We start from the raw sequence: 26,482 nt of genomic DNA, 5'->3' as shown, positions 1-26,482 counted from the left end.
CTTGTACTTATAGCCCTATAACTTGCAAATAAAAGAAAAAAACACGTAAACATTGGGTGTTTTTAAACTCAGGACAACATTTTTAATCTATTTAGCAGTTTGTTTCATTCGATTTTGTAGATGAGTAAAAGATTTTTTAAGTAAAAGTAAAAAAAAATAGTTTTTTTTTTAATTTTTCACCATATTGTATTATTATTATTTTAATTAAATTATATGACATGATAAAAATAATAGTATGTAAAGAAAGCCCTTTTTGTCTTGAAAAAAACAATATATAATTTGTATCGGAACAGTAAATGAGAGAGCGGAAAATTACAGCTAAACACAAACACCACAAAAGTGTTAAAATAGCTCTGGTCCTTAACGTACAAACATCGCAAAAACAGTCCGGTCCTGAAGGGGTTAATATTGTTGTCGTAAAGCTTTACAGAAAGCAAAACATTGTCTGCTTCTCTTGTTAGCTAAAACTGTTGTTTACAGACTGACAGAAGTCAGCAGCACATTCTGTCCTGGGAGGGGTTTCCTTCTGAAACAAAACTTTTTACTGCACGCAGTAAGCCTGACTACCAAAGATCATAACGCGTTCATCTCTTTTTTTGTGCCAGTGCATTACTACACACTTTTATTCCTGCTGTCGTGTCCCCTCCTGCACTCACTTATGCTCTGTTACATAAAGTCATGTCACAGTAGCACAGCCTCTGGGAGAGTAGGAGGGACTGAAGTTCAACCTCGCAACTGGGATGTGCTAGCTATAGAGGCAGAATCTCTCCCCGGTTTCAGCAGAGAGGTGTGCACATAAAACAGCACAACAGATAACAAGTGCTGGAGTCTTTTTTTCCCCTCTCTAAGCAGTACAACATTGCAGAAAAATTCAGAGAACACAAGTGTCTATAGATATCATTTTTTTTTTAAAAATCTGTTTTAGAAGTCAGATTGCAAAGAAAGTGGGTTATCGACACCACACTGTACTAGGAGTCCTAGTGAATCTTTTAAGGTGCTGAATAACTTAAATGAGCATGTCAGAAGAAGACGGCTGCCGGTCTCCGGTTGGCCTGGACTGTTGTAGCTGCTGTCTTGACCTGGCCAACAAAAGTGAGGTGGAAGAAAGCAATGGAGAGAATAACAACATAATTGTCAGCAATTTCCGTCAGCTGCGAGAGAAGCTAGTCTTTGAGAATCTAAATGCAGATAAGTTAAACACCATCATGAGACAGGACTCTATGGAACCTGTTGTGAATGACCCCTGCTACCTCCTAAATGAGGGCATCTGCAACAGCAACATAGACCAGACCATGCTGTCCATCCTCTTGTTCTTCCACAGGTGGGTCAAATGTCTTACAATCTATTTGATAGGTATAATGATTAGAGCTTTAATTAATGGTATTAGACTAGGTTGTATTGTTCTAGCATTTCCAGCACAAACAGACCAAGAAGACGAAATAACGAGTTGAAGAGAAGAGGCTTTTATTTCATTCTATGTTTTAATTCAAATGAGGTTGTTCACTAAAGTGTGAAGTGTCAGGAATGCAATTGAATGAAAAATTTGCAACCAATACACACACTCCTTACTTACCTAACGAGTTCCGTTCCTACGACCCGGTTATAGAAAGAATTGGTCGGTAAGTGAGGAGTTAAGGGATTACCTGTTCTCGTGCGAGTATGTCTATGTTCAAGGAAGCTTCCCAAACATAGACATGCGCAACAGAGCAGGGAATCCCCACGACGGCTCGCACTTATGCCTGGTTGTAAGTGCGAGCCGTCGTAAAACAGGTAGTTCGCTAAATGAGGACCACCTGTATAGCCAAGCTGAAAACATAGCTGACTCTAAGAAAATGTCCATTAAAGGGACACTGTAGGCACTTTAACAATGTAATTTTTTGAATATTACTTCCTGACACTCATACTGTAACTACCGTGATGTGACGCGTGCATGCGCAGATGTCAATGCACCACTATTAGGAGCCTTGGATTGGCCGTCGTCTAGGATGTACGCCTACAGGATAATGCAAACCGTGGGGGATGTCAGTGCTGCACCGAGGGAGACTCAGCGCTGGAGAAAAGGTGAGTAATTTTTTTTCTTTTTAACTCATTCATTTTTATTTATTTTACACAATAGGGGGTTAATTGATTATGGGATCGGGGCTGTAGTGTTAAGAATACAGATCGGTATTCCTAACATAACACTATACCTTTAAAGTCGTCAATATGGTTTAGACAGAACTTTGACATGTGTAATCAATCAATGGGACAGAAGTCAAGGGGAAAACAATGTTTTAAGATCAATAGTTATATGAGAAAGGAAATTGCAACAAAGCATTAGTATTCTCAGATACAAACAGAGAGATGTGAGGGAGATCATTCTTGAAAAGCATAACAATGACCTTGTTAACTACTCCATGTTTGATAAAAAAGATTTTGGGCAGAGTCAGCTGGAAATATTCATTGGAGAATATTCAACAAGAAGTGACTACTTAAAGAGCTACATTAAATGGCTTATCTGTATGCTGCTAGTTTAAGAAAAAAACACACACAGGATTATTTACTAAAGTAGCTGAACTGAAAGCACAGTTGACTGAGAGAATTTTTCCAGTTCAGCTATTTTGACCTTAAATGTAAAATTCACTTTGAATTTTCACTTTAGCAACTAACGCTGTCAGATTATAAAGAAAAAAACAAGTATGTACTTTTCACGAACAGCATCATAAATACTAAGATCACCTTTAGAAAAGATCTGTACAAACAAAGCCAGCAAGCAATCTTTCTTCCTCTTTTAGTCATGACATATATCCTCCTCCAGTCCGGTAACTATCTGGCTGCTCTGGTAACCCCGCTTGCTCAAGCCTATGTCTATTATCAGAAGGGAGACAAAATATCATTGCACAGAGCTATTAGGCAAGGAGAAAACGGGAACATTGACAAGGTTCACACAATCACCTCCCCTTGACTGGGTCTGCCTTTAACAAATAGTCAAATTACCCTTAGTAGAGAGGACAACCCCTTGCAGGGTTATTGGCTAGAATGTAAAATGTTTTGAATTCCAAGGAAATGTAAAATTTTTACCCTAAATGAATGAGCTGAAAACATCGCTGACTTGGAGAATTTTTCTAGTTCTGCTAGTTTAGTCTAAATGTGAAACACTGTCATAGTTGCATACCAATGCGTATGGCAATTTGGACATTCATACATATGGTAATTGCATTAAATTGATGCTAATTTGTCCTGACAATATGAAAACAGGAAAAAGTATTTAAAAATAATAAAGAGTAAAAATGTTTAAATTATAACATTATAACGTTTATTATTAGTACTGAATTTATGATTCACTCTGTATAGATAGTTGGGTGGATAATATATGTAGTCTGCTAGAAACAGCAGACTACAAACTACAGAAAATAGTGCTCCAATATTGGCATTCTCTGTGAATGATAGTGAACTGAATTGCATCAAATGCATCCCATCTTGGCTCAAGTGAGGATAATTAAGCCTTCTTCAAGTGGCATATATAAGGCACTGTGTTGACTGCTTTAAGGAAAGGATATGAAGGACTGATAAAGTAATAATTATGGGATGGTTGTTGATAATGTTTTTATATGTTCTTGGTGTAAATATGGGTGTCCAACCTTGAACCTCCAGCTTGAAGGGCCAAGGTTGGACAGGTCTAAATGATGTATGAATGTAGCATGAACATTTATATCCCACAGGAATGACACAAAATATTTAACTATCTTTAATAAGCTTTCGTTAAAAGGACATTCCAGACCCCAGAAAAAAATAGAATTTGACACGATTATAATTTAACCCTGCTACACCCTCCTGACTGTCAATCACACAACTGGTTCTGTTACTTTCTGGTCTGTTTAGCTCAATGAAGTTAAACTTAAGAGGCAGCAAGAGCTCTGAGTACCTGCCTCACAAAGACTTCTCATTGAGCTGCATTCAGAAGTCTGTGATTTGACAGATACAGACAGTCTGGGCGGGGCTAGAAGGGGAGGGCTTGCAAAGGCTTCAGACAATAGATATGCTGCTTTTTCCAGCTGTTTTTAGATGTAATCCCAATGCAAACATGCATAATAAAATGCATGCATGTTTTTAGTGATTTTGCAAGTGTTGTCCACAAACGAATGAGTGGCTTCCCAGAGACTGTTTGTAGTGAGTTAGCGGAAGGCAGCATAGGCTGCGCTCTTCATTTAGAATTTATTAAACCTGCTCGTACTTCACTACCTTCTCTGCTAATATGTTTAATTCCTGCATTGGATTTTTGCAGTTTAATATCTCTCCAGAGAAAATTTTAGCTCCTTTACCTGAACCAGAAACTTTGGTTCTTATGCACATCTTTACAGACATTCAGATAATTTAATGACGTTATAGTAGAGTGGTTCACACACTAAACCTGGAATTGTGTGTGAACCAAGAAGAGAATTGCACATTCTAAGTCAAAATGACCAATCTGAAAAAATAGCTTTGTTGTAGCTATTCCAACCTAAATTAGAAATTCACCATCAATTATATCCACATATTCCTTTTTAATAAATACATCTACAGAGTTACTTGTAGTATGTTTTATAATGTTTATATATTATCATTTCAGATGCTAACCCAGTTATCTTTATACTTTGAATCATCTTGTATTTGTACTTACTATTATATTATTCTTATTATATATGTTTTTAATTCATTATTTTCTTATTTTTTGTAACACTGTGGAAAATATTACATTACAAGAGAATAGCATTTATACATAAATTATATTTCAATTCATAGTTTTTTATTTCAAAATAACTTTTTTATTTCTAAACAATCTTCTCCACAAATCTGTCGTAACACGATTACTTTATCTACACCCTAAGAAATCTATTATCATGAAACCACCAAAAAAACAACACTTTACACATGATTTTAGTAAAAAAAAATATATTATTTTTCTCCCATTTCTTCACATCACCTTTCCGTTAGTGCTCAGAGGGAGGCTTCTACTGAAATAAAAGTTTGAACACTATCTACGTGTATAAATTACTATCAATATTATCACAGCGAAATAGAACTGTGATATTCTGGACTTTAACACTTAGTAGATGAGAGAGCAGTTCAGCACTGATATCACTAGTAAGAAAACAAAATGTTCCTCTTGTTTATGGGACTTGGGCAGAGCACAACTTGTCAACAATAAAAGGCTCAGCACCCTGTCTTAAGTGTCATTCGTGGCATGTGAAATATGGTCACAAGCATTTACTGTCCTTGTCACGAAAGGTTAATCAAGGACCTTCAACATTACTGAGTGAGTTGTACAATTGAAAGGCTGAGCTCAAACTTGACATTTTAAATTACTATTCTAATTTATGCTTTGGAATAGACTGTCTGTGGATTAGGAAGATTCCTGCACTGATCTAGCACTTTATGATAGTTAATGGTTCTTCTGGAACGTGGAATTTCAGATGTCCAACTGTGTTCTTTTTAGCTGTGCGACTAATTATGGCTTTAGAATGACAGTGGAGACACAAACCATAACAAGACAATGTGGTATACCAAGGAACAAACAAAACAATCCGCAGAGGCTCTATCATAATATCACAAACTTTCCAATTCTTTGGTTTATTAGTAAGCATATATTTCTAAAACAGTGGAATTAAGTGTATGGCTAGGTGAAGGAAGAGTTGTTCAGACATGTCTAAAGATTTCTACGAGAGATTTTAATACTAAACACGAGCTTATATTCATGCACGTGTACAGGTTATGAAATCCGTTTTCTACCCTCTGGGGACTGTAGTAGAAATGCTTACTCTCAAATTCCTCTGAGTAATATTTTTGAGCACTGTTTATACAATTATTTGTAAGTTAGTTATAATTTCTTTTCAATTTATAATCTTCATTCAAAAAAATGGTATACATCAGATGTACAGACAAAAAAATTATAGTAACATTTTTGAATAGTCATTTGTTGTAACCATACAATTTAAATGCAACCCATACATTATGCCACAAGCAATGAGTTTACAACTCTAGGTATTCAAAAAAGAAATATATGTGCAGAAGACGGCGCTCAACATTTTATGTTGATTTTCAAAAATCAGTAAAATGTGTTCCTTACGAAGTCAATGGGATCTTAACCCAGGACAGGAATTCAAAGTTTGGAAACGATCAGCAAATAGTAAAATTGTAGACCATTATGAGGATGGGCATATTCCCAGATATTTGTTTACAACTTTCTTTTTTCATAAATGAATATGACATTTTCAGGTAAGTCAACAACAAGTTGTGATGCCAAGGGGTGGTGGATTGGAGAGTGGCATATCCCACACAGCCAAGTGGACCTAATTGGGGGCCAAGCATTAAATGTATGAAAGAAATTAAAAGTAATAGAGGGAGGAGAGGACAGAGATAGAGAATGGAAGGAAGCAGTAAATAGTAACATGAGGGGCAGTATCACCCCAGTTATTGTTGCAATAAGATATTGGATCTGCTGTGAATAGTTCACATATTGTTGGGTGTTTTTGAAAACAATGTCTGTGTATAGACCCCATCTGATGTGAATAGTTGGTTCTAACATACTTTCTGAGGTAATTTTGCTTAGCTTTGAACTGTCAGCTGTTGTTATTGTTGAGTCTAGTGGGGAGGGTATTTGAGGGCCCTGTTTGTAGCTCTCCAGACCCTCCCACAGATTATTATATGTGATATTGAATACCTTGATATATTATTGAATAACTACTAGTCTACTCCTTGGAAAAAGACGCTGCATAGAAATTGCAGAATTACACAAAATATACCCAGGACACTTAATCTTGATGTCCTGAGTGCAGTGGCCCTGTTAGTTGTATCCCTCAATGTAAAACAATGTCATTCTGTATAAAAACACATTTACGTGTTAGAAGAAAATTTCATCTTGACAGCCACCAGATGCTCTTTATCCTCCAGAATCAAGTGAGACTTTGGTTGGAGCGTCACCAAAATGTAGGTTGTTATAATTAATAAAATGTCCCTTGCAGCACAATTGCACAAACATATTGCCTGTCACTGATTTATTTTAGAATTTTCTGTACAGGGAGAAGTGGAAAAAATGTGCAACTAGTGAAAGAATAAAATCAGGATTTTTTTTTTCAGTATGCTTTGTCAAATGTATTCCTGCACTTTTAGTGCTCGGCATAATTAACTTTATCTAAAATAAGTGAGAAGTCCAAACCATCTGTGTATTTCAATAAAACATCAATAAGACACTTTTCAAGAAATGTTTTCAAACTTTTACATACTAAGGATGTTTATAATAGTGATTCAAATCTACAACCTGTGACTTAATAAATCTATGATTAAAACAGTAATAACTGTAACAGCTTAATTTTACAATAACAAAATATATATATTTATATAAAAACCAGCTAAGTTTACAATATTCTCTCTTTTTAGGACATGTCTATGGTAAAACAGGCACAATGGTCCACTTTGGGGGCAAGGAGAGGTCCACTAGAATTGTGGGGCTTCTGCTTCCAGATGTAGTCTGACATCAGGTGACAGGCTAAGATTCTGCGCTGTGAAGGATGCAGTCAGTGGCAGAACTAATTAGAGAGGGTCCTAGTGCAAAACATTTTTTGGGCCTCCCTTTAGAGCAAGGCCAAAAAGTAAATCCTCAACTGTCATGCAAATCCCACAATGCTTTGCCAACTGGGGATCTACTATTTGGTTATCCTTGCCACAGTTATAGCTCATTTAAAAAGCTTCTCAAACTTGTAAGATATCACTTAATTTCTTACATGCAGCATTAACATGTATACGTTTTACACATTTGTGTAGTATTTATATTTTTTTATACATCGGGACAGCACTTATCATGTGCTGCTCATAAATAAAGCGTCCACAGGAGAGAACTAAAGTGTCCAAATACATTTTATTTCTTATCTCTACCCTTTGACACCACCAGGTCACCTTGGGGGGATTCTTAGCAAAATATCCAAACACCCATCAAGTGCCAGAATCACTTTAGGGTTGAGCAACCAATGTCAATTAAGTTTGCTTTATGATAAGTGTTATCTCCAGTGCTAATTTAAAGTGCATAATATCTTAGTGGCCTATTAAGTAAACACTGATTTACAGTGAATTTGCAAAACTAATACCAACAAATGTTACTTGGTATATCTTCAACTCTGCCGAACTGCTATTTTTTTTTTTACTAGTTTGTTATTTTAATTCAGTGCTAATTCACCACAAAAAAAAAAAAAAAACATAATCATGCTGCAAGGTCACTAATAGGATGAATTACATTGAACTGTGCTGTAAATGACTACTGTGCAGTTGCCCTGTAGTTGAAGAGTTGAAGGGATACTACAGGCACTAATACAAATTTAGTGCATTTGCTATATCTTGGTGTCATTACATGCTTTTTTGGTTTCTCTGTCTGTTTTTTATTTTTTTTCATGCTTCAATCTTTATAGTTTTGGCATAAAAACTATAAAGGTTTGGCAGAATGCGGCACCATAGACCTACCTCTTTAGCCACATCACCTCACTCTGTAAAAAAATACTAAATTATATCATATAGTAAGGATATCACTACCTGTTTATAGTTTCCCTAGCTGCAGCCAAAGTGTGATTTAAGAACAGCTCACTTAGTACTGTCATTGGCTGAGTTTTGAGCATGCATTTGATAAGAAAGTTTTTCTGGCATGGCTAAAGAGGCAGGTTTATGGTGCTGCATTCTGCTAAACATTTATTACCGATTTTGAGCATGCAAAAAAACATGTTAATGAGAGCAAAATCTATCAAACACATTGAATTTGTATTGGTGCCCAGGGTGTCCTGTAGCACCATTTTATCTGTTTGAATTTATTTTAGTGTCTGGAGTCCCAAGGCACTATTCCTCTACCATTCCCAAGCAGTTTAACACTTAAGAAGGATTAATGGCCACCCATAGCCCCTAGGCCTTACTGGAGGCATGGCTAAAGTAGAGATTACATGCCAATAGGTGCTCTGATAGGCTAAAAGCAATCATCTGACACTCTCAGCCAATCACAGCTGCCCATTGCTGCTCAGGCTAATAATACCTCGTTAGCCCAAGCAACACAGAAAGGATAGGCTGCTGGAGACTCTTATTTAGCATGAAAACAAAAAAAACATTAAGATGAAAAAGTACATGTTAATATATTTTCTTTTTTGCTTTCTTGGAAGAGTATCCTTAGGCAAAAATAAAATGAAAAATAAACAAACTGTGGTTTTTCAGAGGCATGTGCAATGCCACAGTTCATAAGCATGTGATTGCAGAAAAAAAAAAGCCCATCAAAACTATAACAAAACTGCACGCTTATATAGGCTAAACGTTACTCTGGTTACTCAATAACATCTAACTCATTGAAATCTGTGGGAAAATTGGTATTTAGTAACCAGAAGCATGCTTATCTCTTATCTTATCTCTTATAACAAACTGTAGACTTCAAAGTAGAATTTGATAATTTTTTTCAACTCATCTTTTTTGCCTGAAGTTTGTAATGTGGCTTTAATTTCACCAAAATGTACTATTTCCTAAAAAGCACTTATGTTCCAAAATGTGTGGTAATATGGCTACTCCAAGCATCCTGATCACTTCAGTGTTTTGAAATGGTCGAATTTCGCCTCCATCGCGTAGAGCGTCCACAGGAAAGTATTGAGAAGCATTGACGTCGGACGGGGAGGAGAGGTCACCAGCGCCGAGGGAGCCAGGCGCTGGATTAAGGTATGTGGCTGAAGGGGTTTTAACCTCTTCAGCGCCACGGGAGGGGGACCCTAAGGGTGGGGGCACTGTCAGGGCACTATAGTGTCAGGAAAACCGCTTTGTTTTCCTGACACTATAGTGATCCTTTAAACTATTGACATTGATTGTGGTTTTATTTTGTCAGTGAGATAAATTATATCAATTTACCAAGAGTCAAAAATAATTGTAATCAGTCACTCAGTAATCAGGAACCAGTTCATAATAAAATATCTGTTTTTATGACATCTGTGTAGAAAATAAATGAACCTGATCCATTAGTTCAAGGTCAGTACTGTTTTATAACATTTGATGTTGTTGGAAGTGTATTCCTTTATACCTTCATACGTGCAAACTGGCCACACGCACGTAAAATGTATTCAAGGTTTGTCCACCTGATGCTTCAAACCTTTTTGTTTATCTCCAGCATATTCATTAGTAATATTATCTGAAGAAGTCTATACCCTACCTACAGTTAAACAGCAAAAATCCAACTAATAGTACCGTATATACTCGAGTATAAGTCAACCCGAATATAAGCCGAGGCACCTAATTTTACCCAAAAAAACTGGGAAAACTTATTGACTCGAGTATAAGCCTAGGGTGGGAAATGCAGCAGCTACTGGTTAATTTCTAAATAAAATTACATCCCAATACAATTATATTAATTGAATATTTATTTATTGTGTGTGTATATAATGAATGCAGTGTGTGTGTGTGTGTGTGTTTGTGTAGTGTGTGTGTATAATGAATGCAGAATGTGTGTGTATGTGTGTGTGTGTGTATGTGTGTGTGTGTGTGTATATATAATGAAATTCACTTTGAGATTTTTTTTCATTCAGAACCATTTCTACTTTGGTGAATACCTCTGTATTTCTATACTTTGAGAAACATTGATAACACTAAGGTGTTTAATCACTAAACAAACCTTTTTAGTAAAATCACACAATAACAACAAATGTGCTGCAATTGCAGTAAGCTGTTCCAGATTTATTGTTTTAATTTATAATTTTCTTTTTCACAGTAACTCCCTCGGCACCCTGCCTGATATTGTTTCTGGCAAGCTGAGTGGTTGTCAATGTCAGACATTGAGTGAATGAGAACTAAAACCCCAGACAATGTTGGGGGCAACAACTACCCTTTTAGGAAATCACTAGTCCAACCTGTCACTTATGCATAGGAAAACCAAACCTCTCCTTTTAACTAAGAATGCTCATAAAAAAAAATACATTCTTCAAAACAGCCTTTATCTTTTATGTTTTAATTCAACCATGCAATGTAAACCAATATTCTCAGATTTATACTTGAGGTTCCTGGTTTGCTCTCATGTCTAGGCAAGAGAAGATGCTTAAGAAAACCCAGGGGGGGAGGTGGAGAGGGGGAGAGGCGGGGGAGGCGGCAGCAAGCGCTTACCTTTGCAGCAGCTCCGGTCATCTCCCCAGTGTAAATCTCGCGGTCTGCGTGCCGCACGGAACGTTGCCACGGTAACCCGTGGCAACGCTCTGACGGCCACGGGTCTCGCAAGATTTACACTGGGGAGATGACCGGAGCTGCTGCAAAGGTAAGTTATAGCTCGTTGCCAGCCGCCAACAGGACCGCCGGGCTTGTAATAAGCCCGGCGGTCCTGGTCTGTGTTATGGCAATGTAAGTTGCCATAACTTACATTGCCATAATACATTGACTCGAGTATAAGCCGAGTGGGGGTTTTTCAGCACAAAAAATGTGCAGAAAAACTCGGCTTATACTTGAGTATATACGGTAATTCAATCAACTGAGGCCCATAATATAAATAATAGGTAAGATATAATCTATAATATATAACATTCAGAGTCTCTAACATTTGTCATGCTATATAATGTTGTGTGTTTAATTATTCCACATTTTTAGTAAACTTTTTTAGGTGGGATTATTCACTAAAGTGTAATTTGTTGTGAATTTAATTTTATACTATTACAGAACTGGAAACATAATTGACTTGCAGTAGTTTGACCATTTGACTATTGTGGTTTAATACGTCACATTTATTTTAAATTAATTGTGATTGCAAAACTTTGATTTCACAAAGTTAGTGAATGATCTTGTGTCTCTCTCCGCAAAACTCTGCCTCTATTTCTTAGTATTATCGAATTTCTCTATTACACCAGATAGCTTGTCAATACCCCTTCGCTGTACTTTTTATATATATAAAGATGAATGTAGTTACAGACAAAGCTTATATGAAGATAAATATTTTGTGTCACTTAATGGGTCTCAATTTTGTCCAACTTGCAGCACTAATCGACTGGGGACGGAATTGATACTAATTCCAATAAATTTTCTAAATGCCTGTGAGATCCCCAAATGTGCTCCTGACAAAAAGCTGCACACGAGAGTACTCCCATTATAACAAAACACATTTTATTAACGTCATTATACACGTTAATGTCAATGCGATTACATTTTTGGCTTTTCGCTGCTGATGTAAATATTATTGCTGCTCAGCTTTTACTTAGCTAATTTCTTACATTTATTAAACCTACTAAATGACAGTGCCTGTCTGTGTATGCGTGTCTGTGAATAAATATCAGGCCTGCAGGGGTTCCGTCAGAAAGAAGGCATTCCTTGAGCATGGAACACTCAAAATGGCCTTTTGTTCTCTTGTTTGGCTTCTGCACAACAGACAAAACATCCAGTGACCCTGTGATACATTTATACCTACAGAATAAAGAATCCTGCCAAATAAATAATTTATTCATACAGTAACAACCACGACACACTGACACGCACACAGACACAGACAGGTATCAATAGATAATAGCGTGTTTGGCATTAGCAGGGGAGAGGTATTCTTAGGCATTAGCCTGGAGCAAGCAATTCATGAATTGGAATGTGCAGAACACTATTTAGAATATGCTGCTCAACTGGTAGAATATTCAGAGTCATCATCCGAGGAGATGAGCTTGGCTTTCAACATGTCATGCAACCATTATCCCGTGAGGAGGCAGATGAAAACTCTGTGAAGATGATATCTTTACAGTCTGTTACCTGTAACAAACAAAGCTCTTTTTTCAGAAAACACTGATTATCATGTACATCTACACGTGTGCTTTTAACCCGCTCATGACATTTTAAATGCAAGGCCCAAATAGCGGAAGTAGAAAATAATTTCAAGTCAGTTATGCTTCTAGTTCGGCTACTTTGATCTTAAATTTGGAATTCACTTTGAATTTCTGATAATTCTCACTTCAATAAAGAACCTTGTTTGTGTGCCAAAGTGATTTAGAGAATATAGTGTTGATGTTTGGACTAAGGGCATGGTATGGTGTTTCTTTTAGGAGGAGCTTAAGTTATTATATGCAGGAGGGGCCATAAATGTACCCAGGAGCGGACTGAGAGCCTTTGGGGCCCCCGGGCAAAATTAGATCCCAGGCCCTTTGAATGCACAAATATATGTGCATTAAATAAATGTTAAAGGATCACTATAGTGTCAGGAAAACAAAGCGGTTTTCCTGACACTATAGTGCCCTAAGGGTGCCCCCACCCTCAGGGTCCCCCTCACGTGGCTAGTCACATCCTCCCTCTCTCTGTTACTAGTCACCCCCTCCCTCACTCTGTCACTAGAGTGAGGGGGTGACTAGTGACAGAGTGAGGGAGGGAGGGGGTGACAAAGTGACAGAGGGAGGGATGGGGTGACTAGTGACAGAGGGAGGGGTGGGGTGACTAGTGACAGAGGGAGGGAGGGGTGACTAATGACAGAGGGAGGGGGTAACACAATTACAGAGGGAGGGGGTGACACAATGACAGAGGGATGGAGGGGGTGACACAGGGAGGGGTGACTAGTGACACAGTGACAGAGGGAGGGTGGGGGTGACACAGGGAGTGATTAGTGACACAGTGATGGAGGGAGGGGTGACAAGTGGCAGTGAGGGAGGTGGTGACACAGTGACGGTTGACTAGTGACAGAGGGAGGGGGTGACTAGTGACAGGGAGGGAGGGGTGACTAGTTACAGAGGGAGGGAGTGACTAGTGACAGAGGGAGGGGGTGACACAGTGACAGAGGGAGGGGTGACTAGTGTTAGATGGAGGGGGTGACTAGTGACAGAGGGAGGGAAGGGTGACAGTGACAGAGAGAGGGGGTGACTAGTGACAGAGGGAGGGAGGGCTGACTAGTGACAGAGGGAGGGGTGACTAGTGACAGAGGGAGGGTGGGGGTGACACAGTGACAGAGGGAGGGGGTGACAGACACATTGACAGAGGGAGGGGGTGACAAGAGGGAGGGGGTGACACATTGACAGAGGGAGGGGGTGAATAGTGACAGGGAGGGGGGTGACAGTGACAAAGAGAGGTTGGTGACAGTGACAGAGGGAGGGGGGGTGACAGTGACAGAGGGAGGGGGTGACTAGTGACAGAGGGAGGGGGTGACAGTGACAGAGGGAGGGAGGGGTGACTAGTGACAGAGGGAGGGGGTGACTAGTGACAGAGAAAGGGGGTGAGTAGTGACAGAGTGGGGGGGTGACTAGTGACAGACGGAGGGAGGGGTGACAGTGACAGAGAGAGGGGGTGACAGTGACAGAGGGAGGGGGTGACACATTGACAGAGGGAGGGGGATGACTAGTGGCAGAGGGAGGGGGGGGACTAGTGGCAGAGGGAGGGGGTGACAGACACATTGATAGAGGGAGGGGGTGACAGTGACAGGGGGTGACACATTGACAGAGGGAGGGGGTGTCTAGTGACAGAGGGAGGGTGGTGACAGTGACAAAGAGAGGGTGGTGACAGTGACAGAGGGAGGGGGTGACAGAGGGAGGGGGTGACAGTGACAGAGGGGGGGGTGACAGTGACAGAGGGAGGGGGTGACAGTGGGAGGGGGGTGACACATTGACAGAGAGAGGGAGGGTGAGTAGTGACACAGTGGGGGGGAGGTAAGGGGGGTAAGTAGTGCCTACCTTTCTTTCTGCTCCCTCTGGTCTCCCTGGCTGCTGCTCCTTCCCCTGCTGATCGGGCTCTGTGTGAGAGGAGAATACAGGAAGTGAGGTCACTTCCTGGCCCCGCCTCTCCTCATCATACATAGCCGCACGGGACAGGGAGAAGGAGACCTGGCAGAGAGCTGGTGAAGCTGCCAGGTCTCACGTGAGGGTAAGGGGGGCGAGATTTAAAGAGCGGTAGGTTGCTGGGGCCCTGCGCTGCATCAGGGGCCCCAGCAACATATTAAAGGAAATTATTTTTTATTTGTTTTTGCCATTCCAGTTGGAGAGATCTCTGATCTCTCCAGCTGGAGCATGGCTGTGCGGCCGGGCCCCTGGCTGCCTCGGGCCCTCGGTCCATGACCGATGTGCCCGATTGGTCAGTCCGCCCCTGAATGTACCTTTGGGCTGAACCCCCTTGTCTTTTTGCCACCGAGCAACTGCACTGCCTAAGGTTTGACTTGTAAGCATAAAAGTAACTTATAGAGTCCATCAAACTCTTGGGACCTTACTCTCTAAACAGCAAACAGCTGTGTTTACAACTGCCATGCACTTGGATGGTGTGGATTTGAGTCCCATTTTGGCCTATATCTTATATCAATGCTGGATAGCCAAGCTCAAGAATTAGCTAAAAAAAATAGCATTTCTCCACAACTCTCTGTTTGGTGAATAAACCAGACTGTTAAATTAGTACATGTCACTGCAGTATTTTTATGTAAGCATTTTGGCTACGCAAGTGTTATTTTGGTCCTATTAACTGATGAACTACCTTTAAATCTTTGATTCATTAAGTACTTCACTGAGTGTATAGGTCAGTGTATGTACTGTGAGTGTATGTGTCAGTATCTATGTACATATACGTCAGTGTCTGCACTGTTAGTGTGTGCATGGGTGAGTGTTTGTGTGTATGGATCTGTATCAGTATCTGTGTGTGAGTGAGTGTGTTGTGTCAGTGTGTGTGTCGGTGCATATGTGTGTATGGGTCAGTATTTGTGTGTCCGTGTAGGTCAAAAGTGCGGGTGTGGGCTTTGAGTGCCATGGAGTAAATAAAGTTTCCGCAGAGGAGGGTATTGGGGGGTACAAATAAAACACTTGCCTCATGACCTTGCTAAACATCTGGAGGAAGAGACATGATTATCATTTCGTGGGGCTATCCACAAAGGTCTGACCTTGTTTTGAAAAAAGTAATCTCAGGTCATTTCAAGACAGCTGTTAAAATTATGTTTGTAAAAAAAAAGCTCCCTTGGCCGCTGGGATTGAGTGCGGTCCCCACCATCTACTTTGTGTAAAAAAAAAGTTTTGACTTTCCCTACCTTTTTGGAGTATTTGCAACCCTAGTTGATCAATCATCAGTCATACAGACCAATGATCAATCTGTAATCATACATACCAGAAGATGATTGCAGCATTATGGGAATGTCAGAGCCCCATAGTCCACATGTTATTAATGTAAGGATAGAAGATAGTAATTCTCCAGCTCTCAATAATAACACATACAGTGTTATTATTGCCACAATACTAATATTTCCTTCCCCCACCCACTCACAACATGCATGGTTTTAGAATTATCTTAAATACACGGATATACACCTATTAGCACAATCATTTATACACGTTAGTACTGATGCAGTAATGCAGATGTCGGTGAAGTGCAGTTAAGACTAGATAAACTTCGTGGTGTCTTGTTGTGTCTGTATTCAGCATCATGTTACAGAACATTACATACCACATATCGGCTTTCAACACCTTGTAAATCTTGGTTTTCACACAGCACCATGCCTCCTTTAGATATAATAAAGGATGAGGAGTTTTACAAGGCAGAACCCAAACTGGTGGATCCCAGAATAGAACGCAGGACAATTTCATACTGGGAATTTCCATGAGTACACTTGTCACCGAAACAGACTGCAGCAGATGATTTAAAAAAAAAAATCAAATTTCCAGGACTAGCAACACTTTATTGCCATACTTTATTGCACACAGATTGTCCCTTGGTTAAGATCTATGTTATTTTCTACTTGATACTGGACCTGTAACCTGAAGTTACAGTGTCATGTATGGCAAAACGCTGTGCTGCACCAATCTGCATCTCCTCATAGAGAAGCATTGAAGCAATGAATCGCTACGTGCAATGTTCAGTCGAGTGGTGCTACAACGTGTTTAGAAATTAGTCTGTACAAATAGATATGTGGGTCTCTTACTCCAAATTACATTCTCTGTTGCATACTTATTAATAAATTGTGGTCGCCTAAAATGCTGTGAAGTAGCCTTGTCCCAGACCACACCTAAAATAAAAACGACCCTCTCTAGCCATTATAAATGCTGTTAGTTCTGTTTCTAAGTATATAAATTGCATTTATTCATAAAACTTAATTTTTTTTCTGAGGAGTTCAAATTAAAGTCGATCACAAATGTGTGGAGGGTCAGCTTCAGGTAGGTTATATAATGTAACCAGCACATCATATTAGTGATATTAGCCAACACATGTACAGAGAACATATTTACTTGATGGGTGATTATGAGAGAATCTATTCACCGTGCTTCAAACAATGGAACATCAGAGGAATTTACACTTCAGCTGTTCTAACCTGTTTGTTTATTCATAAAAGGCAATTTTGCTTATCTGTACCATATCTGTACTTCCATTTGGCTGCATTTTGGTTGTCTTTAGAAACAAAGGAATTTCCATGTAACTTAGTTGATGTAAATATTCACAAACTGAATTCCAACCACATTTTACTTATTCAGTTCATCCCCTGATACAGACCAGTGGTGAAGCACCAGTAACTGTTGGTCACCTAGTGCTACCTGCAATTACCCTTTCCAATATAACGGTATCTCAACCCTAAATCCCCCCAAACCCTTTTCTTATCATAAGATGATTTTATTGTACTAGTGAAATGTTGACATTTGGAAACATTTCACTTGTACTTGGGTCACAATATGGTTGAGGTATTTTCCAAGAATCTTAATACAGCAATAAGATTTATTTGGAAATAGCAGTGATCCATTCAGCTCAATTCAATTAGAATTTCGGACAACTATCATTATTATTAATTCTAAAGCGCCAACAAATTCCTCAGCGCAGTACTATAGGTGGACTAACAGACATGTATTTGTAACAAGAACAGCAACAGAGGGGGTTCAGGGCTCCGCTCAAAAGCGCTTAGATTAGTAAATAACCTTAGAGGAATTCTGTCAACTGAAATCTAGAGAATTAACCCAAATTAAAGTAAAAACTGTTTAATAAATAGAGCCCTGTCTCTCCTTAGTGAGATGTGTGCACACCAACAATCTAAGTAAATGCTCATAATGTGCATTTGACTTAATAAAATGTTGACATGTTCAGATGCATGGGACAGGGAAGTGCCACATACTTCAGGGGTTAATCCATACAAATCCAGAGATTACTTTAGAGACAGGGCTCCATTATTGAACTGTAGAGGTGTGCAGTTCCCATATCAAGCATTATCACCATTGGAAGAGGTTGCAAGTGATATAATATCTGCAGGAATTTAAAGAAAAGAGTCGTCTAAATCTTTGGAGAGCAATATATGAAGCTGGGTGAGCCATTAATAATACCATCAGAGCATTATTTTTTCAGAAACAAATTTATATTATGCTCACAATAGGTTAAACACAAATCTCAAGGGGTGATTTTTCTGTGTAACTCTCATAGATACAACTCATGGGTCCCTAGGAAAATAGATGCTAGCTGGACAGACTAGATCAAATGAGGGGCACTTGCACCTTTAAAATGTGTCCAGGTTATGATACTCCTGCGATGCTCACTTTCTTCTTGAATGGTAAGAATAATTGGGTGTTTGCGGCTGGAGTAAAGTGAACCTATTATTGTCACATATCCAGGCTATCTACTGATCTATATCCCTTTAAATGTGAATTTGGCAGGCAAACACAACAGGATATCCCTACAGCCGAGAACTGAACTCTGACAAACATCACAAACAAATTCCTTAAAGTACTTCCTGGGAATACAGCGAGTTTCCCTGGCAACCTTTCTGGCCTTTTTTTCCCCAAAAAAATATTTTGTGTAGAAAGCTGTCAGGCTGGGGAAGCAGGATAGTGCCCAAATAACTGTACCTATTATGGTTAAGGAACTTAATGAATTGGAAAGGGAATATTAATGATCAGATGGACATAGTAGAAGCAGGTTGTTTTTATACAACATTTTATCAATAATAAATATATAGGTTATATTAAAGTATTCATATTTAAAGTAAAACTAAAAATATGAGCTTTTTAGAGGAGAAAGAGAAGGTTTTTTTTTTAGGCAAATCAACCTTCTGTTTATATGCCAAGCCTGTTGAACAAGTACGAGATTAGTCTTCATAATGAGCAAATATGAATAGAACACTGAATTAAGTGGAGGTCATTTCAGGTGCCCAGATACCTATCACATGTTCTGTGAATGGCACACCACTAAAAGGATAGGATTTACTAAGCTATAGTGTTATGTTTTGTTGTTCAAGCAGGGTATGTATCTCATTCAGATCAGGAGAATTTATAGTCAGCTTAAGTTAAAAAAGAAGAAGCCCTTGAGATTCTCTGCATGAATAGGCAGACACGCCTGCTTGCGGCCAACAAAGATAAAGCAGAACTTGGCATTGAACAAACTTTACAAGCAGCACAGTATAACACTCTAATCAACCATACATTTGTTTGCATTCAAAAGAGTGGCATTCTCTAATAGCTAAGTAGTGGAAAATATTTACTGACTTAAAAAAAAAGGCAAATCAGCCTGATTCACTCAACTTCCCAATCCTAGATGTTAATGAATGTAGAAAATGTTTGAATTTGTACCCACCCATACTGTATTGGGTGTGGGTATAGAGGAGAACATTTGACTGATAGCTGCTGGCTAGCAAGTAGTTCATTATGGCTGTTATACTTGCCATACCTCCCAACATTTCCATTTTCGATGCGACAGTCATAAATTTGGGTATTTTTGTCATTTCATCCTTGGCTTGATCTGTAGTGTCTCACTTCTTGGGATACCAGAAATAAAATCCTCCATAAGCAAACCATTAGACATGCTCTCACTATGTAGACCAAGGGTATTTAATATAGCCCATACTACAGCCCCGCAACAGCACCTGGTGCATGGACTACCCTGAGCTGGGCCTCTGATCAGCCTAGCATACACGGTTTTGAGGAGACTCGTCCTTTTATGGGATCTCCCAGCTGAATCCCCCGTGACATGCAAAGCATCACTGGTACTATAGCTACTTGTTCCATGTGCCTCATTCATTCTTCCCAATAAGATATGGTTTGCCTGCTAAAGCATAATGTTGACAGTAGACATTTTAATTGTATAGGTTTTTAGGTGGGAATCGAGGGACATTGTAAATTTGCCTGATGTCCCAAATTAAGCAATTGAACCAGATCAGTTTCTGTTGCTGTAAATGTAAACGTTATATAAGGGATAACAATCTACATTTTTTCCAATATGAGTAATACAGCTACATGTAGTAATTAAATAAGTATGCATTTGCAGACTTTTTTCAAAGGATTAACCTAAATTAAGTCTCGTTAGCCATGTCTGTGCTCGCTGGGTGATGCAACAATGCATCTTTTTTTGTTTTGTTTGAATTCTGATAAATCTTTCTTGCCCTTGAATGATCCAGCTTTACTGATTTTGTATGGTTGTATATTTTTAAGGTTATACACATTTATAAAAGAAATATCTACTGATAATAAAAGTGAATGCCGAGAAGGGGTAAATTATTTTTCATAAAGTAACTCTGATATCTAGGAAAATTCTACATTTAGCCACAAGATTATTCAATAAATTCAGAATTGTCAAGAATTAAAAGTGAATATAAAATTTTAGACCAAAATAGCTGAAATTGAACATTTCTCCAATAAGAGATGTTTTAAGCTTGATCATATTACAATTTAAAATTTACTTTAGATTCACTCACAATTCCTGACAATTTGAACGCACAATAACAGTAGCATTATTTCCGCACTACCCAACAGTATGAAGAAATAATATATGCTTGAGAAAACATGGTGGGTCTGGCAACATTAGGAGACATTCAAAGGAAGCTGATTACCTAGAGAGACCTGATAAAAAGTTAATTAGAGAAACATATTTATTCATCAGATTGTAGTCAACTGGTAAAAAGTTTCATTGTCTGTAGGATACCTAGATCATTTTACTGTCTGTATCACATTATTGTTGAAGAACATCTATTGCTCATTGTAGGGGCTCTATCTATATCCCACTTAATTAGCCTTTTTGATTTGCTTGATCTACTGAAGCATTTAGATACTAACATTTATCGACATGAGAAATATAGATTTGGATATAACACAGCTAACGTGTATCTTTTTGTAGCTATAGCCTATAGTTGGTAGTTGTGATTTAGCCTGATAGCTTCTGGTGCCCTTGAAGGCACGATCAGGGCGGTTTAGACATATTCTAGTTTTAGTATGCCAGTAGGTGCCCTCGAAGGCACGATCAGGGCGGTTTAGACATATTCTAGTTTTAGTATGCCAGTAGGTGCCCTTGAAGGCACGATCAGGGCGGTTTAGACATATTCTAGTTTTAGTATGACAGTAGGTGCCCTTGAAGGCACGATCAGGGCGGTTTAGACATATTCTAGTTTTAGTATGCCAGTAGGTGCCCTTGAAGGCACGATCAGGGCGGTTTAGACATATTCTAGTTTTAGTATGCCAGTAGGTGCCCTTGAAGGCACGATCAGGGCGGTTTAGACATATTCTAGTTTTAGTATGCCAGTAGGTGCCCTTGAAGGCATGATCAGGGCGGTTTAGACATATTCTAGTTTTAGTATGCCAGTAGGTGCCCTTGAAGGCATGATCAGGGCGGTTTAGACATATTCTAGTTTTAGTATGCCAGTAGGTGCCCTTGAAGGCACGATCAGGGCGGTTTAGACATATTCTAGTTTTAGTATGCCAGTAGGGGCCCTTGAAGGCACGATCAGGGCGGTTTAGACATATTCTAGTTTTAGAATGCCAGTAGGTGCCCTTGAAGGCACGATCAGGGCGGTTTAGACATATTCTAGTTTTAGTATGACAGTAGGTGCCCTTGAAGGCACGATCAGGGCGGTTTAGACATATTCTAGTTTTAGTATGCCAGTAGGTGCCCTTGAAGGCACGATCAGGGCGGTTTAGACATATTCTAGTTTTAGTATGCCAGTAGGTGCCCTTGAAGGCACGATCAGGGCGGTTTAGACATATTCTAGTTTTAGTATGCCAGTAGGGGCCCTTGAAGGCACGATCAGGGCGGTTTAGACATATTCTAGTTTTAGAATGCCAGTAGGTGCCCTTGAAGGCACGATCAGGGCGGTTTAGACATATTCTAGTTTTAGTATGCCAGTAGGTGCCCTTGAAGGCACGATCAGGGCGGTTTAGACATATTCTAGTTTTAGTATGGCAGTAGGTGCCCTTGAAGGCACGATCAGGGCGGTTTAGACATATTCTAGTTTTAGTATGCCAGTAGGGGCCCTTGAAGGCACGATCAGGGCGGTTTAGACATATTCTAGTTTTAGAATGCCAGTAGGTGCCCTTGAAGGCACGATCAGGGCGGTTTAGACATATTCTAGTTTTTGTATGCCAGTAGGTGCCCTTGAAGGCACGATCAGGGCGGTTTAGACATATTCTAGTTTTAGTATGCCAGTAGGTGCCCTCGAAGGCACGATCAGGGCGGTTTAGACATATTCTAGTTTTAGTATGGCAGTAGGTGCCCTTGAAGGCACGATCAGGGCGGTTTAGACATATTCTAGTTTTAGTATGCCAGTAGGTGCCCTTGAAGGCACGATCAGGGCGGTTTAGACATATTCTAGTTTTAGTATGCCAGTAGGTGCCCTCGAAGGCACGATCAGGGCGGTTTAGACATATTCTAGTTTTAGTATGCCAGTAGGTGCCCTTGAAGGCATGATCAGGGCAGTTTAGACATATTCTAGTTTTAGTATGCCAGTAGGTGCCCTTGAAGGCATGATCAGGGCAGTTTAGACATATTCTAATTTTAGTATGCCAGTAGGTGCCCTTGAAGGCATGATCAGGGCGGTTTAGACATATTCTAGTTTTAGTATGCCAGTAGGTGCCCTCGAAGGCACGATCAGGGCGGTTTAGACATATTCTAGTTTTAGTATGCCAGTAGGTGCCCTTGAAGGCATGATCAGGGCAGTTTAGACATATTCTAGTTTTAGTATGCCAGTAGGTGCCCTTGAAGGCACGATCAGGGCGGTTTAGACATATTCTAGTTTTTGTATGCCAGTAGGTGCCCTTGAAGGCACGATCAGGGCGGTTTAGACATATTCTAGTTTTAGTATGGCAGTAGGTGCCCTCGAAGGCACAGTGTAGGGATAATCTGGATCTCTTCTTAATACTTTGTTTTTTTTCCATATAGTAGCTGCTTTTTGGGCTGTTTTCAGACTTGTGCAACTCTTACAACCATGTCTAAGTTTTTAGTAACCCCTGACACGTGTTATTCATAGTGACACTTTGTTGCTGATTTTACACTTTGAAAACATTGCTTCAATTATCTAGCGCCCAGTTGGCAGTTGATGATTAAAGCTTGTATAAAGACCAGCAAACCTGCAAGGTTTAGATGTCCTACAAAAATGTATTATCACTCAGCTTTTAACATTGATCCATTTTATCTTTTCTTTCAGGTATTACTAATACAATTTATGTTTTATTTATATCTAAATGTTCAGAGGAAAACTTTCTTAAAACATGTATTCCTGACATTATAGGGTATAAAACCAAATTGTAGGTCCTCTTCCCCTTTGCACCCCCTTAAAAATAAAGAACTTCCCTTATTTCCAGAGCTGCATGAATTTGGTCCTTTCCTGACTCCGGCCCTTACTCTGCCTCCTTGGCTGAGATCATCAGATTTGATGACCTCAGTCAATCCAATGCTTTCCCATAGGAAAGCATTGTGAGGCTATTGCACATGATCTGCAAAATGCAATCAATGCATCTCTTGAGCAGTCCTGATCCAGAAAGCACCTCTAGTGGCCGCTTGAGTGAGTGCCAATAGAGGTGTTCCTAAGAAGCAACATAAACACTGCCTTTTCCTCGAAAAGGCAGTGTTTACATTAAAAAAGCCTGCAGGGACTGACTATAGACACCAGAACAACTGCATAAACCTGCCGTTGTTCTGGTGACTGTAGTGTCCCTTTTAATACTCCGCATTCAAAAAGCTAAAATAACCAAGCAGTGACTATACCTGGGCTAAGGAATGTCTGCAAAGTTTGCAAATGAATTCCAATGTCACCAACATTAGCTGTTTAGTTACTTTTAGTAATTTAATGTTTTACTTTATTTTCTGCATTGGGGGAATAATATGAAAATCCATAAAGATAAAGGGCACAATGGTGCTAATTATAGTATATTGTCTGGTGCAGCTAAAATTACCCAAGTGTAATGTCACCGTTTACACTTAACAATTGTGATAAAGTGAAAAGAAAGAAAATGTGATTTGCGCACACAGAAACAAATATCTTGTTTACCTTATATTTATTAACATTCTAATAATCAAACCATAGGTAGTTCTTTGAAACCTATATTTAAATTAATTTAAAAAACACACATAGTGTAAACTGTATATGTGGGATAATATAAATGTTAAAATATGCCTTCAAACTCACAATTTTCAGAGCCTATTAAAAGTTGGCTTGGTACTTATGGTGCTTTTTATCTCAACCGTGAGATATATAATAGAAATGCAGAGTAGACGCCCTCAGGAACCCGGTACTGTTGGTTTTACAGGAAACTCCAGAGTCCAGGGTGGACTTGTTTTTGCTGCTTGACTGGTACACAACTATTTAATACTATCAAGTTTTTACTCGATACATATATGTATATTGCGTGAGAAAGCAAATCCAAACAAAAAACAAGTAAGAAAACTAGCGTTGGGGGGGTGGGGCCCGACCTCCATGCTGACCGGTCGCGGGCTGGAGAGGCTCCTGACAGATTTGGTTTCTTGTGGCACAAAACCCAAGCAACACAGCAATACCAGCGACCGAAGGTTGTCACGGGTATCCGGCAGTTGCCGGAGCCACCGCAATCCCCGAGATCGGGAGTTTTGGAGCCCCTGTGGGCGACATGAGGCTTTGGGGTCGGCGGCCTATGAGGGTGAAGAGCGGGGCGGACGGCCGCCGTCCTGTTTGCAAGCCTGGCTGCCGTGCAACGGCCGTGCGATGCGCCTCGCGGGTCCCGCTCCCCCCCCACATGGACCGGGGGGATTATCCCGGTCCTCACCGGAGGAAAATATCACCACTTCTGGTTTCAAAATGATTTTTTTCTTCAAACACGTGGCACAGCTATGGGGACCAAGTTTGCCCCAAGTTACGCCAATTTATTCATGTCCTTTTGGGAGAATACGTTTGTGTACCAGGGACATGAATTTGGGGCAAACTTGGTCCTCTACAAGAGATATATAGATGATGTTTTTATGATATGGAAGGGTACAGAGAGGGATTTTACTATTTTTTTTGACTACCTCAATCTAAACAATTGGGGGATCAGACTAACTAAGAATATTAGCTCGACTTCTATAGACTTTTTAGACCTTAATATTTTTATTCTGAACAACCAAGTTAAAACCAAAACTTTTTTTAAACAGGTCGATATTAACAGTTTTATTGATATTAAGAGTTGCCATTATGACCCCTGGCTACAGAACATACCAAAAGGACAATTTTTACGCCTGAAACGCAATTGTACGGAACAAAAGGATTTTAATGAACAATCTCAATTTTTAAAAAAACAGTTCCTGCAAAAGGGTTATAAGGAAGAGATACTTGAGGAAAACCTTAGAAGTATAGATACTGTTGATAGGACTGACTTGTTGAAATATAAAGAAAAGAAAGAGGTGATAAAATCAAATCAAATTCCCTTCATTTTTAATTATTCCAGCAATATTGGCCTTTTAAAAAAGACTATTGGCAAAAACTGGCACATTCTTAATCAAGAGCACGATATTAAGGAATTTTTAGGAGAAAAACCAAAATTCATTTTCAGAGGTGCCAGAAATTTAAAGCAAATTTTAACATCTAGTTTTATCAAAAGTGAAGAAAAGCAAACATTTATAGAGGACTGGTCTAAAAAACAAAAAGGCTTTTTCCATTGTGGAAACTGCAACGCCTGTAAAAATACTAAAGTCAGCAAAAGAAAGAAAGAGACGTTTTTATCAAACATAACAAAAAAACAATATTCTGTACGTTCCTTCATCTCCTGTGAATCCAAAAATGTTATTTATTTATTACAATGTCCCTGTGGTTTGCAATATATAGGGAAAACCTCCAGATTATTAAAAATTCGTATAAACGAACATATCAGAAATATAAAAAAAGGCTTTCCCAACCACAGCGTGTCAAAACATTTTTTAGAAGCCCATCAATCAAACCCAAAAGATCTAGAATTTATGGCTATTCAAAAAGTTTTAACAAATTGGAGAGGGGGTAATGTTGCTTTAAATCTTAGCAGAAAAGAAAGCTCCTGGATTTTTGATATGCAAACCTTACACCCAAGAGGTTTGAATTTAGATTTTGATATAGGTCCGATTTTATAAAACTGTTGCCTGTTTTAGTAAGAAGTAATTTTTTAGATATTATATCTTTTTATATCTTTTTATGTATATTTTATTTTGAATATATGTAATAACATCTTAATTCCTTTATTTCTCTTTCTCCCACCTTTTATTGAGCTAAAACTGATACTTTGTACTGGACTTTGGACTTTCTTGAAATATCTCCTGTATGTTGCACATTTCCCTACCCTTGTACGTTTTTTTGCCCACACGAAAATGACGTTTTGAATACACTATATTAAATACCCGAAAA

At 39.1% G+C, this 26,482-nt stretch overlaps 1 protein-coding gene across 1 annotated transcript in view; it reads left to right on the top strand.

Annotated features, from left to right (window-relative positions):
• The first annotated feature begins 688 nt into the window (after positions 1 to 688).
• Positions 689 to 26,482, top strand: part of LOC134572906 (TSC22 domain family protein 3-like) — a 61,995-nt gene continuing 36,201 nt past the window's right edge. Inside the window, exon 1 of the mRNA XM_063432202.1 lies at positions 689 to 1,321. Coding sequence (XP_063288272.1) covers positions 1,011 to 1,321 — 311 coding nt within the window. The 5' untranslated portion in view covers positions 689 to 1,010. The remainder of the gene's footprint in view (positions 1,322 to 26,482) is intronic.

Source organism: Pelobates fuscus, chromosome 9, assembly GCF_036172605.1.
Source record: "Pelobates fuscus isolate aPelFus1 chromosome 9, aPelFus1.pri, whole genome shotgun sequence".
NCBI lineage: Eukaryota > Metazoa > Chordata > Amphibia > Anura > Pelobatidae > Pelobates > Pelobates fuscus.
This window is presented reverse-complemented; position numbering and strand designations above follow the sequence as displayed.